This window comes from Ceratina calcarata, unplaced genomic scaffold (genome assembly GCF_001652005.2).
Source record: "Ceratina calcarata isolate Rehan_Ccalc_2016 unplaced genomic scaffold, ASM165200v1 scaffold92.2, whole genome shotgun sequence".
NCBI lineage: Eukaryota > Metazoa > Arthropoda > Insecta > Hymenoptera > Apidae > Ceratina > Ceratina calcarata.
The window spans coordinates 169,068-187,427 of NW_017180576.1; the positions used below are offsets into that span (position 1 = coordinate 169,068).

The following is an 18,360-nucleotide window of genomic DNA, read 5'->3' on the forward strand; positions in this document are numbered from 1 at the left end:
ACTTCCAAACGGTTGGACGTACAGGAAAATTGCATAGGACCTTTCTTGTAGAGGACGACGAGATCTACAATTTCCATGTAAAAGTTTTTCGCTAGTGTCAATAGTTTCCGAGTAATTTGCAAAAAACTGTTTTTTTGTTTTTCGTCAATAACTCTTTAAATATTAATGCTAGTGTAAAACTTTTATATGGAAATTGTAGATCTCGCCGTCCTCTACAAGAAAGATCCTATGCAATTTTCCCGTAGGTCCAACGGTTTGGGAGTTATTGAAGAAAAACGAAATTTTTTGACAAAAGTTGGCTGTTTCGACCGTGGGATGGTCGGATTTTGTCAACATCAATAAAATGCCAAATAATCATACGTAACTCGTTAAATACTGGATTTAGAAGAAAAATGCATAGAATCTTTCTTTGTAGAGGATGTGAGTGCCTACAACTTGTGTATAAAAAGCTTTTCGCCAGCGTCAATAATTAATTGAATATTTCCTTCTATACTTTTTAGCACGTAGCTATTTATTATTAGCATTGTTCTTCCGGCGTCTGATTTCTTTCTAACTATAGGAAATGCGTTTTTCTAAAGTACCCAAACTTTTCGGATTTACTGTAAGTATAGCCAATACATCCTTAACCGAGCTTCTTGAGAGCGAAACAATAGCTACGTTCCTCGGTTTCTCTGGACCGTAACTATGTGTGAATTAACATGTCTCTCGTCGTCGAACCATATTTAATTAATCGAGTATCGAACACCGATCAAAGTTCAAGTTCGAGGAGACGCGTGAAGTAGCTAGCCGAGGTGCAGGTAAACTTTGGCGAAATCTAGATTTGACAGGGGAAATGACACACGAATTATATTTTATCACGGATAACCCATCTATCCCGAATCCAAGAATACACGTAAGCCCGTGAATTATTAAAGCGAGCGTCAGAATTGCAGAGTGATCGAATCGAGTTAGTCGACGCCCGGTCCCACTAAAAGATTTTGACAAATCGGTTTAAACGTTATTCCTAAATTGGCCATTGATCGACCGGAGGAGGAGAGGAGAGATGCCGATCTCAGTAATTCACGATCAGTTCACTCGGTCTCTCGGTGCGACTTCGCCGGAAATTTAGTAAATAAAAAGGGAACAAATCGTGAGTGACGTTAATACTAGAATTTGATTTTGCCAGGCATAATTGTTTTAACAGTTTATTTCCGAGGACAGTTTGCATTCTCGCGGATGCGATTTCAAATGATAAAGTTCGACTGAATTGACTGTATGCCCGAATCAGCGACAATTATGTTTTACTCGATTTCGACCGGCTCACTCAGTTGAGATTTCACTCACGTGGAGATTCAACGTTAAATACGAAAAAGGATTCCTGTGGTATCGTTTACGAACAACGGGAATTTCGTAGGATCGCAAATCAGCTGTTCCATATTCGTTTCTATAGAAGAAGCTAATTAGATAAAAGGCAAAAAGTGGTGAGTCTTTGCTGGACGGTAAAAGTCTGTTCTCGATGTACGAAGAATCGTATGTGTTTTCGAAAGGTAATATGCGATTCGCGCGAAGCTTGCATAATGTTTCGAAAATGAATGACGTCAGTGGTTGGGGTTGTTCTCGGGAAGGTTATCGATGAAACTGTTCTTTCTCTCTAGCGAGTGGGTGGGATCGATGTCGAGGGCGACGTGCACAATTTCTTCGTGGAATTTTTATGAACCGCACGCTTTTTCGGATGCAAAGGCGAAGGTAATAAACGTGATTACCGGAAACCGAAGAGGTGGACGATCCGACCACTCGGAAACAATTTTTTAAACGTCTCTCGATTAAACTGCCACTTTCTTCGTTATCGATTCCACGAACAGTTAAGGAAACGTGGCTAGGATGCCGAAGATTGTCTACGAAATTAACACTGTATGAACTTTCGAGCTGCAGCGAAAATTGCCATTGGCGACGTTCACCGCGGATTCGATGGAAGGAAGGATAACGATTTTCCCAGGGTCGAAACGAAACGGCTATGACAAAGATGTTCGCGTTTTATTTCTATTTAAACCTCCGATTACCCGATCTCTACTTCGACCAGCTTCGAATTTCAATGACCAGTATCTACCCAGACACGTTTCAAAATAATGGAAAGAGTCAACGCTTAGGTCAGACGCGTTTCATTGATTTGCATAGGTTCGAGGATCCACATTGTATCTCGCTCTGTACCCCGAGGTTGGCCAATTCTTTGCCACGAGTCAGTCGCGCATTATTATGCACAGGTTCAAGTTCCGCGAGATTCAACAATAAGTTTTCTCGCGTAACGGAGTAACAAATTAATTACCACGTCGGTTTCCTTTCACCGTACGGTTTCATCAGGTATACGTATACGTTCGTATTTATTTCCACCAGCCGATTCAAGAAGATCCTCGACCATCAACGTGGCGAGTAACAAAAGAATTGTACAGAGAATTTCGTACAATGATGGAAAAATAAAATATAGAATTGTCAAATGAATTTTCACGTGACAAACAAGGATCCCGCCCGTCCGGCACCCATATACAGTGACGACGTGCACATTTTTACACTTTAGAAACAAGTTACAAGAAATATTGAACTTGCTTCGTTACTAGATTGTAAAATGCGCGTCACTTATACTTTAAAGAGATTACGAGAGACGTACTACGCGTAATCATTGTAATTACGAGACGTACAATTTTATCAGAAAAAGTACCGGACACAAACTTTTTCATATGCAAATGTATACGCTATTTAATACTTATTTTCGTATTTCTTTAAAATGTGCAATTAGAATATTTGCATACACGAGATGCCGTTTTCTGTTTTACCGATGATAGCTTCACATGTAGTTGAGATTTCCCAGGTGGCAGCATCTCACAGTTATTTACAAAATTTGCAATAAAAAATTATCTCTTCGGTAAAACATTATTGTATCTGAGCAATCAAACGAATGGAGTTCCCTTCAAACGCCTGCCACTAATTAATGTACCAGGTGATGTTTTAGGTATGAAGAAAAATCTTAATCATTGAGAAATTGTAAATGAAGGATACGAACATGCATAATCAGTTTAATAGCATTCTGTTTATAAGAATTGGAACGTTTAAACAGTATTATGAAAACTCCAAAATTCGAATGCCGCAATACCGTTCTCACTTGTGTAAATGAGTCTTAATACTCTTATGAAAGTATCAGTACTCCTCTAAATAACCACTCCTGGATTCAGTTTAATTTTATAATCACTCTATTTTTTACTAGAATACTAATAAATATACGCGAAGAATACAAATCTTATTGTTTAAATCCTATCATGTTAATGCAGCACGTCTTTATTGAAAAAAAACATGCTGCAATATTCATTGATCAACAAAGATAATTAACATTCGCGTTTAAAAGAAGCTCGTAACTAAAACAAAGATGTGATTCGTGAACGACAACGTAAAGTTGCGAATACCTTGAATGATTTTCTCCGCGAAGCGAAGAAATTTCGACATTCTTTCATACATACATACGATGATGACTTATTTTGCGAAACGAACGAGGCGACAGGCCACAAAGTTGATGTTTCACCGAACGTGAAACGAAATTAATAGAAAAGGATCGTACAGTACGTCTGTACGATTATACAGCAACGAATCTAATTACTTTAATTACAATGGGACCTGTCATTCTCTCTCTGAATAGTTCCTTCAGGAAAAGATCAATATATCGTGTAAGGAAAATGACTGTTTACCAGTCGAATTTACTGATTCGCGTGATCCCTCTCGTAAATCTAATCGTAAGCAGTGAAGAGACGATCGACGTTAAAACGTCTTCGAAGGAACGAGCTTTTTTTCCCCACGAACACTTTTTTTTCGTGGACGCTTCCCACATATGTGTGTACGTTTACAGATATATGTGTTCGTCGAACACGGCATACATACGCGTACGAGCGTATGCGTGTGAAGGCCATGTTAACAGACTGTAAGTCAACGAAATGACTTCTCTAACGATAAAAAAATAAGTAGTAGAGGGAAAATTTACTTACGATTTTCACCGGCTTCTCCGCGGCTCCCACAGAGCTTTTCAGCGACGGCTACTTCACTTTCCACATTATTACGTCCACAGCGGAAAAAAAGGAACAGCGAGAGAGCGAGTTTGATCAAAAGCACAATTTTCGTGACGTCATCGGTGGTCGGACATGCGCAAATTGTTTTCGGTGTTTTTCCATTTACCGCGGAAACACGTGTGGCGATGTATGGAGCAGCAGCAGCAGCAGCAGCAGCAGCAGCTTCGCTCCTTCCCTTCCTTCCTTCCTTCCTTCGTTCGTTCGTTCGTTCGTTCCTTCCTTCCTTCCTTGCTTCGGTTGCTTCTTCTTCACCGCTTGTTTTCACGGCAGCGAAAACTTAGATGCACGCGACATTATCGCGACTACGCGGTCTATCATCCGCTGCGAATTTCGTCTGCGATTATTCGCGAGAGCCAGCACGGCTGCCTGCCGACATCTACCCATCCACTCCCACTTGTTAAGTGACGTACACTGACGTCATCGATAGTTTACCTTGAAGCATAACATTGAGCCGCATGCCTGGCAATCCCTCCGATCAACTTCCCTATGCCGGCAACGACGATCAGTCTTTTTACCTCGCTCTGAATACCCTCGACGAAGCCTCTAACCCAGGAGCGGAACGCGAACACGACGCCATTACGCCGCTCTTCAAAATGGCGACCCAAGATGGCAGCTCGTCTCGCGCTCGCGTCACAGGCAGGTACCTCTACGCATGCGCAAGACATGGCCATACGAGGATAAACTGCACCGCGCGGGTTTATTTGGATATTTTTATTTTTACTTTCCACACTCAGTATGCACGTTACATGAAAAATAAAGTTCTTTCCTAAGTATCTATTATTTGTATGAATGCGAATGTTGTTTCACGAAATCGGTTAAATAATGACGAGTAAGAGAGAGAAAGAGAGAGAGAGAGGGAGAAAGAGAGAAAACGAGATAGTAGGATAGAGGTAAACAGAATCACTGATAGCCGGTTTAAATTGACAACTAAAGTTATACGCAGAGTATTACTCGTTTATCTTGATTAGCCCGTAGTATTCGAGTAGCCTGACGAACCGTACCAGACAGAGATAGGAACATTATATAAGTGACTGTTTAATAATGACATAACGATGCTTCCAAATGACACGTGAATAAGAGATCGTAATGGCGTTTAGTTAGCGTACGGTTAGACCATTCGAGTTTTCATAAAACAGTGAGTCAATTGGGTGTGAAATGAATGAAGTGAATAGAAGTTCGAAACATGATTAATTTGATGTTCATAAGATTTTGATTCGCGTCATTATATATGATTGCTAATTTGACGACTATGTAGATGTTATTTTGATCAGCCGTGAGGCAACCCGAATACAAATAAGATGTTTTGAAAAATGGGCTCTTGGAGTCGATTTTTCAATACAACGACAAATGTATCGGTATAACAAACGAACGCAAAGAAACAGATGTGATCCGTGATAGGAACCATGAAACTTCAGGACAATGGTCATGAAATCAGTACAAATTCGTTGTAAAGCTAGTTTAAATATATTACTTTAAACCGATTAATTGTTCTTTTTTTCATTCATTAATTACCGTAGAACAAATACATTTCGAAGATGCCCGTAATGGATTGTAAGTACGTTACCATTATTCGAAGTATTCGTATCTCTTAAATATGTTGTAGACGTCAGGTAAAAATGTTTTGCTTATATTTGTTTTTGAAACTATAACGAATAATACTGCACCTTCTTGATACATTATTTCATTAATTCCTATTATGTACGTCGTCTGCCTTTTTCTATTCTTTTCTTTCTCATACATTCAAGAGTATAGTAAAACTAACAACAAGCATTTAAATTACGTTTCATAAGTATGAAATGAATCTCTCTGTTATCCGAAGAGATCGTCGTTGAACGTGAATTCTCATTCAATTCAATCTCTATTAATTTGTTTTTCAATATTTTCAATAAAATCGTAGATCGAAACATAGAAATTTTTATGTGTCGATAATTGAATGCTAGATTTGATTCATTAATAATGGATGGTGCGAACAAGAAGCAGAATGTTCACCATGACCTAGAGGAAGAGAATCAGAAAAAAAATCTGGATGACAAGATGGAAAAAGAGTCGGAAGTAGACGTGGTCTATGCCACTCGATTAGACTCCACAAGACCCGAGGACGTAGAGAAAAAAATTCAATGTCTGAAATATGTATTGGAGAAGGATCTAAGAGCAGCTGATCTGAAGTGGTCATTATTCGTAGCAGCTTGTAACACGTATCGCTACGATACTTGTTTAAAACCCTTTCCACCGATGTATATAAAAAATGAGTGCAAGGACATCGAAGCTTTGGTACAATTTTTGGAACATCAATCCTGCCACGTTCGTCGAATCTTCAGCTGTTAGATTTTTAATTTTCATTGTAGAGAAGAGCTATAGAAGTAATTCCTCCGTTGGCTGTAATACTTAAAGCATTATCTGAACCGAATGCCTATGAGAGATATGGGTCGGCTATAGACTTGTTACATTGGGTTCTAGTACGTCTCAGAGATCCTTATATAAAAAGCATTAAGAAAGAAAGTGTAAGTTCAATTGTGATGAATCGAATAAATTCTTCCAAATCATTAATTTTCATTCTCATCACCGGTTTGTTAAGAGCTCGTTAAAAATTTGTAAACATGTTTGTAATATAGTATGACACAATATTGAGAAAAGTACCCTCAGAAATATCTACAGTTGCTCCGAATTTAATATTCCAAGTTGCAAGTACAAAACAATCTACTTCAGAAGACAGATGGAAAACGATTGCCCAAGGCCATTCAACTTTTTATGCTTATCATGGTAGCCGCTTAGAGAACTTTCATTCCATCATACATTACGGTTTACAACAGATTATGTGTAAGGTAAAACAATTTAGTAAAATACAATACAGTTTCTAATCATGTACATAGAATAGTGAACTGTGACGATGTATCTTTTAGAAATCGTTGTTTGGTAAAGGGATATATCTTTCAAGTGAATTAGGTGTAAGTTTACCATATAGTCCTGTCGGCTACGGATGGGGAGGTAGCGTGCTAGGAAGTGAAATGAGTTGCATAGCTTTGTGCGAGCTCGTTAATCATGCAGATGTAAAAACTGGGGATTCAGGTAATAATGTGCTAAAGGGGAAGATCGTGTATCGCTTCTCATACGATATACTTTACAGAGGACAGTGCCAGAAGTATTGTCACGGATTCTGTAGATGGAAGAGTACCAAATAAATATTATCTGGTAACGAACAGCGAGTTAGTAAGGGTACGGTATCTTCTCGTTTATAGCCAACAAGTTCAAGCAACGAGGTAATTCGAATGCCTATTATTTCTAATGAACGTACGTGTACCTGTGCAAATACTTATCGAATCATTGTTTCAGGTGTACTCAAAGCAAAGGAATACTAACATGGTTCAAACAACACAAATTATTAACATTTGTACTCGGTTACGTGGTGCTACTGGCTTCAGTTGGATTGACTCACAACAAACAAGTGGAAAAGTACTACAAATTATTTGTTCAAAAAGTTGGACTTGAGTAAAAATGTGAATTTTTACTGAACCGAGTTGTCCCTCCATTAATATGTATATTAAGAGGAAAAGAAATTGCTTTATATATTTTTTTTTGCAATGATGTTTAACAAAATATCATAAGAGATATATACAATTTGTAAATAATACCCATGATTTATGCGAAATTCGATCTACTGCCACATGAAATCCCATTTAATTCCATAGAGAACTTAATGTCTTGACAATATTATGGGAAAATTTTCCGTGACCAAATAATCATCTTGGAATATTACGATTAAATTCACTTCGAATTCTACAACAGACATTTCCTTTTGATTATCAGAAGAAGCTGTTGACTACGAATTTCTTCAAACCGAACGATACTTACCCACTTTGAAATTACTGGTACTCAATGTAGGACATGTAAATAGTCTAGGAAATATCATATATATCGGTATAGGAAATTGTTTACAAACGTCTCCCTCTCCAATTTGTATATTTTGTATCTCTGTAGCTGAAATAAACGTAGTATTATAAGATGATTAATTAAAGCGTTATTGATTCTTTCGTTTACCATCCCTAGAGTAGCCTTCGGCACAACCACACGTTTCTACTCTCACCAACTGCAGTTCAATCGAGCTTATCCCAGCATTGCAATGTTCAATTACCACCTTTGCATTGGAAAGTATTATTATTATTTTATACCAATAAACGTCATCATAAAGGTCAGTTGTTATAGGGTATACCCTTACCTCTCCTGTTAATGGTTCAGAAATTTTGCAATACAACGAATCTAATTTCCCAGAAATATGAAATCTGGGCACATTAGTCCTATCTCTTGTGTTCTGCAAAGATTCTGGCATAATCTTAAAACATACTGGTTTACTAGGTTCCTTCTGTGCCTTGGGAGGTATCTTATCCTCCACTATGAATTCCAATGATTTGCTCACATCCTTTGCCAAGAAGCTTCGTTTAATATCGCAACGTATAAGATATTGAATGTTTACAAAGACACCGTGATAGGTTTCATACAAAGATTTAGTCCCCCTTGGTTTCAATGGTAATTCAAATGGTATCTCTGTTCTGCCACTTGGTATCTTGCCACTTGGAGCAACATCCAAGGTATACTGAACTAATTGTATTGGCTGCAAATGTAATTGAAGTATTTAGGATTGTAATAGCTTAGAGAGTTTCATAGACGCCTGAGAATTGAACGTACCTTGACGGAATTGTAAAAGGCTTCGAAGATACCAAAATTCTTTGAGCTTAGCTGCAGATTAACTGAACCCTCCATACTTAGAAATATTCCATCGTGTTTAACATCGGAATTAGTTTGTATTAATATAAAGCCAGCAACTATTTCCTGAAGGATAACCTTTAATATGCTTCGTTCTTACAGATTATTATCATCGTAAATTATTTTAAGACGTACCCCCTCGTGGTATATTTTACTGGCCCGCTTCAGCTTGATATCAATATTTAGTGTCATTTTATAACTAATATAATCCTTAATCAGTTAACATTCCAACAACGTTACGTGTCTGTCAGCTTTGAAACTTATTTCGCACGTACACTAATAAATGCATTTAACATTTAACTTAACGATTCTTGAATTAGTAATTAATAATTATTTACAAGTAACGCATGATATAATCGCAAATCACCTACTTATTGTATAAATATCTACACACATGAGACACATAATCAGCTGTTTCTATTCTGTACATATATGTTTATATATATGACATAATGATGACGTATTTATATACCTAGCACATATTCTTTTTCCAGTCCATTTATTTGTAACAAATTTAAATAAAGAATAGAAAACCGTGGATTACATTACGAAATAGGAATAGGAGAAATACTTTGCAATGAGAAACGATCATCTCTTATTAAATAAACAGAGTCTTCCCCATCGTATTAACGAATGCATGACACGGAAAATAAAAAAGAACATTAGAAATTTATTGAAATGAGAAAAATCTGAAGTATAACTGTTAATACATTTGAAGTACGTGGCTATTCCTTGAGCCAATCGTACCCCTAGATTTTCGCGGCATTTCTTCATCTATACGACGTCCACATCCGTAGAGGGTGAACTTCCGTCCGATCAGCTAAACAAATTCAAACCGACAGAGTCGTTACTGTGAGGTGAACGTTGTTTGAGAAACGGTGGAAGCAGTTTATTCAGACGATTTTAGTGCCGCACGAGATACTTTAACAGGAATAGTTATGGCGTTGAGAAATCGCACAGCATTCACGGTGAGTCGACATAGATTTGTTAAGGGATTTGTTTGTAAATTTCTCAGCTACAGAATGTCGATGGGGGAGTTGGATAGAACAGGGTAACCGTCTGTTCCTGACATCTTTAAATGCCCTTCGTCGACTTTACAAGCTGTTCGCTCAAATAGACTGCACGTTCTGTCCCATCGGTTTTTACATTTCGATTCCTCTTTTCATGAAAATTTTATCGTTTATTCATTTAATAACAAGGAGCTAGTATTTCACACCTCGGCAACGCTTGGATTTCACGTCTTTTTTACATAAAATATATATCTTTTTTTGCATCGTTTAAAGGTCGAATACCCGATAATTATTTAAAGCTTAGTTACTTATCTAATTATATTATCACGAACCGTGGTTACAAATATTCTTAACGGAATTTTTAAGCGGACTAACCGTCCTTGTAACAGGTGCTCTTGAATAATTTCCGCAATACACTTTACACTGTTTACCCGTTCTCTCGATCCTGACTATTGATTATAAAATATTTATTCGAGGATGCCTTCCCATACTTCCCATGTTAATCCATTCATTGTAATTATTATTAAACACATTATTTTGTGAACATCCTCATTGTATCTTGTCCCTATTTAATAAAGTTTGTGGAATGCAACTGGAAACACGGGATGAAATAAATTTTCAGACTATGGTAAATCAAGAAAATGTGAAGAATGCCAAGTCTTCCACTACCACATTAGCTGGGAAGACGAAAAGGGCTGCTTTGGGTGAAATAGGAAACAAAGTAAACACATTAAGAGGCATAGAGCCTGTTGATAGGACTAGCTTGCTACAGAAGGACCCGAAAAAAATTGTGGTGCCAAAACAAGCAGTCAAACCGCAAGAGAAACCGACTGAAAAAGTACCTGTACAAGTGGTTAAACCTTTATTGAAGGCTGCAGCTCCTAGCGTAAACCATGCAGTGCTGCAGCTTCCCAAGAAGGAAATAGAATCGTTCTCGTCGGATCTGCTGGCGATTGAAGATATCGACGAGGACGATAAAGAGAATCCTTGTTTAGTTTCTATGTATAGCAATGAAATCTACGAATATTTGAGAAAGGTGGAGAGCATGTACCCCGTTAACAAAGGATATCTTAGCGGACAAGAAGTTACACCAAAAATGCGGAGTGTACTTATAGATTGGCTAGTAGAAGTACACCAACAATTCCACTTGTTGCAGGAGACATTGTATCTGACCGTTGCTATCATTGACCGATTTTTACAGGTTCGCCTCTTTGAAATGCTACAATTTCGTTCTTTCTATCTTGGGTCTCGTTCGTAATCACGATTATACTGTTTCAACAGAGTTTTCGCACGATAGATAGGAAGAGGTTGCAGTTAGTCGGTGTGACAGCTATGTTCATCGCTAGCAAATACGAGGAGATGTACGCCCCGGACATAAAAGATTTTGTATATATCACCGATAACGCGTACTCGAAGGTAGAAATACTGCAGATGGAAATCGTTATCGTACAAACGTTAGACTGTTGTTTCGGTAGGCCGTTACCCTTACATTTTCTGAGAAGGTACAGCAAAGCTGGAAAGGTATGCAGTTCCCTCGCGTTCCTCTACCCGACAAATTCTTCTACCTCGTTCATTTACTAATCCTATTTTTTCACGACAAGGCTGTTCAGGTGCATCATACAATGGCCAAATATTTTCTAGAACAGAGTTTAGTACATTACGAAATGTGTCATTATCCACCGAGCCTTCTCGCAGCAGCAGCGATATATTTAGCTTTTCTGTAAGTTGGCCCGTTAATCAATTGATCACCGAGTTGAGAATTCATTGTTACTTGCTTGATTTTATTACTCAGAATTATTGGTAACGATGACGAGGACAAGCAGAAGTTAGTCTGGACGAATACCTTGGTTCATTATAGTAGCTACTCCAAGGACGACGTGTTACCCGTGGTGCGGGAAACAGCGACTATGATACTTAACGCTGAAAAGAGTAAATATCAGGCAGTGAGGAAGAAATACGCCCAATCGAAATTTATGAAGATCAGCATGCGCCCCGAGCTTAGATCACCCACGATGATCGCTATATCCACCGTGAATAAACCGACGGTGTAATGTTTGTTTTTCAAAGGTAACCGGAGCAAATACTTTGTTTGTTCAATGATCCTTTGAACGAAACAGTTTTTTATCACGTATAGAATGATATATTTTCGAGGAAAGAGATACGTGAGAGAGACGAGCAGGTTTGAAACAATAAGATTAGACGAGACTATCTTCATTCCTTACTTGTTTCGCACATGTTTTTCACATTGAATAGAGTAGCATGTTTAGATCCCTTCAATAAACAAATTATTTCTAAGTGATGACTTCCGCTCCGAAATATATTGGAGTAAATGATTTGGAAATAATTTAAAAGATGTAGCCTTAGTGATTATTGAAATGTTACCCAGAACAAAATTCATAGTTAGGGTAATTGAGATTAGTTTATTCGTAAGGATTACGTAATAAATAGATGATCGGGTCGCGTAGAGAAGTTATAGCGAGAAACGCTTTCGTCCATCAAGCAAACTATTAGAAACCTTTGAATGATAGTCTCGTTTGTGCGTAGAGAGACGTTTGCCTCGAAGATGCGGATCCTGTTGAAAATGGGATATTTTAATTATAAATATTACGAGATTGTTGTACGAAGTTTGTAAAAGAAAGATAAACTTTAATAAGTGATTCTCTGGAGTTGAATGAATATCCATTATTTTGCATGTGTACTGGTGTCGGATGGTATCTGCTTTATTAAAATCAGATATTTAACGCAGAAATCGCTGATTAAAGGTTCTCTTTTTAATATTTAGACGTAATTATCGAATTTAGAATAATTGTATACAAAAGTTTTCTAGGATAGAGAAGATAGAGAAGCACGGGAGTATAGTCAATTGATATGAATATATATATATATTTTTTTTTGGATTCTTTTTGGAAACACTAACGAACAATATCTGCCGAAGGATCTCCGTTTGAATTCAATAGAAATTCGGTAAAATGAGGTTTTGAAGATATTAAACCGAGACACGCACAACTTTTATTTCTATCGGGACATAGTAATTTTGGGAGAAATATAATGTATGAGTTTTTGATTGTTCTATTTTAGAAAAATTCTATTTTAAACTGTAACTAATAATTTTAACACGACTTCCATTCATTTCAATCCTGTTATCACTAACGCATTTCATACTGTCCTAAAATAAATTCGAAGTGGGATAATTTTATATACATTTTTCATAGCATTCGTCAAACATTTTGCCGAATTTTTATCTAATTTGAAGCAGGATTTTGTAGGTATTTAAATTGTAAATCATATCTTTTATACTGAAATATTGGATGAAATTTTAACTTTTATTCGTGATTATAAAAACATTTTTATTTTGATATTAGTTCTGTAAAGTAGTTTTAAACTTCTTAATGTATGAAAATACGCGAGTATTCCAGACAACATTAATAATGTATACTTTGATATCAATATTTTCACAAATATACCCATGACCGTGACTGCTCATTAACTGGCATTTTGCCGGATTACCGATACGTTTGAAATGTGAGGATTGTATAAAATTTATGTAAAAAAAAATTTCAGTAAAAAATAAACTGTAATAATGTTTTTTCAGGGTACCATATATCATTTATGCGAGATATAGTATTTATATTTAGATTTATGTAGAGATATATTTGTTATTTTATAATGCAAGTAAGACTGCGAGTTCGTCTCGCAAGACTCTGTTACGAACTTCAATAATTATTGTAATATATTTTATTTTGTGCATTCTTATATATAGAAAACAAATGTTTAGCGATGGACATTTGAAAAATTTATTGAATAAATAGGTAAACGGAATTAAATGAAAATTTCTTTCGAAAGAGCAGATAGTCTAAAATGCGAGAATATAATCCACAGTCATCATACTTTACAAAGTCATTTATTATCGTAATTTAACGGTTAAAATATATGTAATTTCCAAGGTGAAGTATTATCTAGCGGGGGATTTGTGACGTAGGGTTCTGAAAAATTGAATATTGAAAAATGTAAGCGTGCTCGGACATCGACGAAACGACGCGTTAACTTACCGACTAATTTCTGACAGGTAGATAGTCCTTGTAAATCTGACGATGCCATGAATTCTGCGTTCTCCTAGAATTTATAGGGTACAGAATATTAATCAATTAATCGACGTGGCAATCACAATCGTAGTTACCATTTCTATAAGGCTTGAAGGTGCAGATTTATCCCAGATTTCAGATTTACTCTTCTCTATCACTAGCAGGAACTGTTCTATTCGAGTCTGTATCTTTTCCGCGTATTCGTCATCACCGAAGTATACAAGCATTTGTATCAGCGAACGGAAGTCTTCTGCAATCAGAAATATCACGCATATAATTTCAGTCAACGTTAAACATCCAATTGATTCTTATGAAAGTACCTTTCTCTTTATACACGCTGCTGATGATTTGATATAAGGCTTGTATCAGCGCCATATCTTCGAAAACGTTGCCTTCCCTTAAGCTTGAAATCTTTCTTTCTTGCTTCCTCCGATTCTTGCTCGATCGGTAGCTTTTACTGAAAATAATACGCAAACGCATGATTCTAATTAAAATCAGAGTGTTTCACGTTCTCTTACTTGGACAAATTTGACGACTTCGACCTTTGACTCGTAGTTGAACCAGTTACACTACTTGTATCGCTCAGAATATCTGAAACACCTCTGCCGCATACGGATTCATTGTCACATATTTCGTCGTACGGCTTCAGATTTCTTTGCGAGATGTTCTGCCTGACCGTCGCCAGACGTGACCTGTACCGTTCGAAGTCACACTCATTCTTTTCTATTTGAGACATCGTGTGATTCGCGAATTCGTACATGCTCGATTTAATGCGCGATTCTAAAACGTGAAAATTCTAATCAACGATGTCAACGACTTCGTGACAGAATGTACCCACCGATCAGAGTTAAATTGTTGGTATCGTAAGCGATTCTCACAACATCTTTCCATCGTTTACCACTGCACAGACAAACTATAGCTTCCTCCACGTCTTTCAAATAGTTCATCGATACATGCGCGGCTTCTTCATACTTCTTATCCGCTTTCAAACGGTCTACGAGATTCTTATAAAGCAGCTGCTTCTCCGCTTCGCTAAAATATTGTTCAATACCACGCAATGACCCTTGTCTTTTCAACTGCACATTACAATTAGGAATAAAGATCGTAATATCAACCTTAGATCCATTTTAACAGATAGCGTGATGACGTCTTGCCAGCTGCCAGCCAATTTATAAGCGTTCAACGCTTCCTTAAAGTCACCGCTTCTTTGAAACATGATTCCAGCTTCGAGGTAATGCTGTTTCTTCTGCAAAAATTCTCCGTAAATTCTTGCCACCTCTTTGTACTGTTCGCTCTCCTTGTCGAACAGTCTCAAAGCCTTTTTGTGCAGATTCTGAGTACGTATCAAGTTTATACACTCGTTGAATCTATTCAGATCTTTGGATATATGTTGAAGAGCAGACTCGTAACGTTTCAGATGTAAGTCAATAGAGTATTTCATATAAGTCTCATCGAGTCTCTTCAAGTCGTTTAAGAACGGAATGTATTCTTTGGGATCCTTCTGTGATTTGGACGCGATGAACATGGTCAGATCGAAATCGTACATTCCTAAAGCTATATCAAACAAGACATTTACATCCACTATATATAGTAAATATTTTAGCGCTTCGTCGGACTTGACATGTTCTTCGTTCGTCGAATTCTCTTCGAGCTTTCGTATTTCCTTTATCTTGGTCAGCGCTGATTCTATCCCTTGCTCTTTCTTCTCCTTCACTAGGCTTATCAGTATAGGCTGTATCAACTGATTGATATTATTTCGTTCTTCCATGATCTTTCGTAACAAACCGCAAACCGTTTCTATTTTATTCGTTTCGACGATATTTGCGTTCGACCGGTTCTTCCGGTAATAACTTCCGTATATCGTCGTGGTTACGTTTTCATCCGTCAACTCTGATAGAAATAAACTCAACCAACTTGCTTTGGAAACTTGTTCCACAAACGTACTAGCGTTCTCGATAAATTTGCTTGGGTCGTAATCGTAGATCAGATTCAAGTTTATTCGTTGTCTCCGCATCAGATCGAAGGCTGACGAATAATCACAGTTGTCCAAGTAGATCCCGATGATGTACAGAGACAAGGCTCTCGGTTGAACGCACTCCAAGTTTCCACGAGGCATTTGTAAAATGGTTTTCGAATCCTTCGAGATAGCTGCGATCAAACAAGATCCTCTTTCCACTCTCCTAACATCTATGTCTGAAAATGATTTTGTGTTTGTGTTGTTCTCCCACGGCTTCACGGTTAAATCCTGTTTGATCAACTCCTCGAAATCCTCTTCGTTCAAACGAACGGATATCAAAGTTTGATGAACGGTCGTGAGAAGTAAGAATTCCGAATGGACAAAGAAGCTCGTGACGGTGTTACAAATTTGTTTTCCATTTATTCGGAAGTCCCAAAAGTTCAACGACAGTACCACATGCTTCGTACCAATTTTTACAACTTCTACCTTAGACAAATTGACGTCTTCCAATTGCATACCGACGGGTAGTAACTCCTTCTCCTTCGTATATTTTATAACGGAATAGTCCACGATTATGTATGCCTCTTTGAAATCAGGAGAAGGAATTATCTGTTGAATCAAACCGTCCACGACGTGAGCATAGCTGAAAAAAGTGAACAACTCTTAAGTTCCGAGACTGTGTTTCATTACCTACAAGTATACCTCATCGTTATCTGTCCCTGGGCTTGATTGTCTATCGACTCTAACGTCAAAACGCAAAGGTAGCTCTGACTGTTCGTCGACGTCGAGCACAAAACAGTATTTTCATCGAGCCACAGAAAGTGATGCATATCGTAAAATGACTTTTCACGATTGATTAGATCACGCTTGACATCGTACGTTCCAACATGTTCGTACTTTAACGGGGAACAATCATTTTGATGTCTGTAGAACATCAATTTGTTACTGTCAGAAACACAAAAGAATGCGTTGCTGTCTATCCAGTTATGTTCGTTCTCTAGTTCAGGAGCAAAAACGACAGAGTTGATGGGTTCGGTAGTGTCTAGAGTTTGATGTGCCATGGGAGGAGGGACAATTCCTACTCTAAGTCCAGTCATTAGTACTTTACATCCGTCTATAACTCCGATAACAGATTTATCGGTCACAGATGTGCCTCTACTGTGATTAACAGACCAGTTATATTCCAGTGTAATAAGTTCTTTGGATGTCAATAAAATAAGCTTCTTAGAAGGAAATGCTGTCTTCCAGGTTGCATATATCAGAGGCTCGTTCATTGGAAATTTGATCGACTGTTTCAGATACCAATGATAATTATTTTCTGTCCACATCTGTAGGACGGACGAACGGTCTTCCTGGATTTCACACCAAATGGTTAAAATCTCAGAGCATGGAGACCAAAACAAATCTTTCACCTGTAGTATAGAATGTGTAAAATTACAGTTACTGTGTTTCCAATCCCACAGACGTAGCACTGAACAAGAGTACATACCTTAACTTCCTTTAATTTAAAAGGAAGCGCAAATTCTCTATGTTTTAAACCATTCTTCTCGAATAGCGCGACCAGATGCTTGTTCTGAGAAACCTGTGTCGTAGCAATTAGGCTACCAGATGGTTTCCAAGACAATGGCTCTTCTAATCCATTGATAAATTCACTGGTGTACTGTAAAATACCTTCCCTATCGAACACTTTGAACTGTCTAGCTTTGCTTTCGTGATGCAAGAAGCTGACAGCAAATAAGGAACCGTCGTCTCTCCAGCTTATCCTACATAAGCCATCATCTAATTCATTTTTATTGATCTCTACTGGTTTTGCTGTAGCTGCTTTCTTTCCTTCAGTTCCATGAAACTGGGTTTCCTTCTTGCCCCAGCCAACAGTTACGAATTGTTTTTGACCAAATTCTGGCGCATGCAAGTCTACCTCCGATATTACTTGAAAAGCAGATACCATCGTGATCACAATGTCATTTATAGTGACTATGACGATCATTTCGTGGTCCGGACTTAATTTCATAGACTGTAAGTCTACGTTTAATTGAGTTATCAATTCGTATTTAAATTCCGAGTCCACGTTTATCCTCATGATATCGCCGGACTTACAGGCTCCGTATAATTCCTCCGATATTCTACAGTACTCCAAGCTAATGAACTCAAAATCTTCGTCAATATCATAAATCTTTATACCTTCTTCGTAATTCGATGGTATTTTGTAGAATTTGCATTTTGAAATGATGTAAGAATCATTGGTACTCCAATTGACGGCATGCAATATTTTCGAATCGTTCCAGTCTTGGATTTGACTTTCCAAAAAGTCTAATACACGACTGGCGCGTTGTACTACCGTCAAGTTTTTCATTGTTCAACAATATAAATCAACAATATAATTGTAATGTGCAAAAATTATTGTCGATTTCACCTTGTGCGTGTGCGTACCAAAACTGAATAGCTGAGCAGTGAGCCGCACGAAGTGT

General features: G+C 37.6%; 4 protein-coding genes across 13 annotated transcripts in view; 1 reads left to right on the plus strand and 3 right to left on the minus strand.

The window, feature by feature from the left end:
• The window catches only part of Mef2 (myocyte enhancer factor 2), a 39,751-nt gene extending 35,050 nt beyond the window's left edge, over nucleotides 1–4,701 (minus strand). For 2 of the 6 annotated variants that reach the window (XM_026818977.1, XM_018035750.2), the window contains exon 1: nucleotides 4,005–4,701. The gene's annotated coding sequence lies outside the window, so the exon portion shown is untranslated. The remainder of the gene's footprint in view (nucleotides 1–4,004) is intronic. The other 4 variants (XM_018035745.2, XM_018035751.2, XM_018035752.2 and 1 more) reach the window with 4 other exon arrangements.
• Nucleotides 4,702–4,981: 280 nt separating this feature from the next.
• LOC108631661 (uncharacterized) lies at nucleotides 4,982–12,204 on the plus strand. The gene is made up of 11 exons (XM_018035761.2): nucleotides 4,982–5,640; nucleotides 6,026–6,356; nucleotides 6,431–6,586; nucleotides 6,698–6,907; nucleotides 6,986–7,151; nucleotides 7,210–7,342; nucleotides 7,416–7,473; nucleotides 10,476–11,054; nucleotides 11,135–11,374; nucleotides 11,455–11,573; nucleotides 11,646–12,204. Exons 1-11 carry the CDS (start codon nucleotides 5,621–5,623, stop codon nucleotides 11,902–11,904), a joined length of 2,271 nt encoding a protein of 756 aa, XP_017891250.1. The 5' UTR covers nucleotides 4,982–5,620; the 3' UTR covers nucleotides 11,905–12,204.
• On the minus strand, nucleotides 7,620–9,248 carry LOC108631662 (Down syndrome critical region protein 3 homolog). The gene is made up of 6 exons (XM_018035762.2): nucleotides 8,979–9,248; nucleotides 8,766–8,909; nucleotides 8,299–8,691; nucleotides 8,121–8,217; nucleotides 7,935–8,060; nucleotides 7,620–7,859 (listed from the first exon to the last, which is right to left on the minus strand). Exons 1-6 carry the CDS (start codon nucleotides 9,033–9,035, stop codon nucleotides 7,777–7,779), a joined length of 900 nt encoding a protein of 299 aa, XP_017891251.1. The 5' UTR covers nucleotides 9,036–9,248; the 3' UTR covers nucleotides 7,620–7,776.
• Elp1 (elongator complex protein 1) lies at nucleotides 9,494–18,349 on the minus strand. Of its 5 annotated transcripts, none has more exons than XM_026818976.1 (9): nucleotides 17,382–18,347; nucleotides 16,595–17,304; nucleotides 15,051–16,535; nucleotides 14,774–14,967; nucleotides 14,454–14,715; nucleotides 14,256–14,392; nucleotides 14,031–14,185; nucleotides 13,903–13,966; nucleotides 9,494–9,663 (listed from the first exon to the last, which is right to left on the minus strand). In XM_026818976.1, the coding sequence occupies exons 1-9, from the start codon at nucleotides 18,243–18,245 to the stop codon at nucleotides 9,614–9,616; spliced, it is 3,921 nt and encodes a 1,306-aa protein (XP_026674777.1). In that variant the 5' UTR covers nucleotides 18,246–18,347; the 3' UTR covers nucleotides 9,494–9,613. The 5 variants fall into 5 exon arrangements, with proteins under 5 accessions (XP_026674777.1, XP_026674776.1, XP_017891228.1 ...); XM_026818975.1 differs by lacking the exon at nucleotides 9,494–9,663 and adding an exon at nucleotides 12,339–12,425 and having other exon boundaries at nucleotides 17,382–18,348; XM_018035739.2 differs by lacking the exon at nucleotides 9,494–9,663 and adding an exon at nucleotides 13,673–13,836.
• Nucleotides 18,350–18,360: the final 11 nt, after the last annotated feature.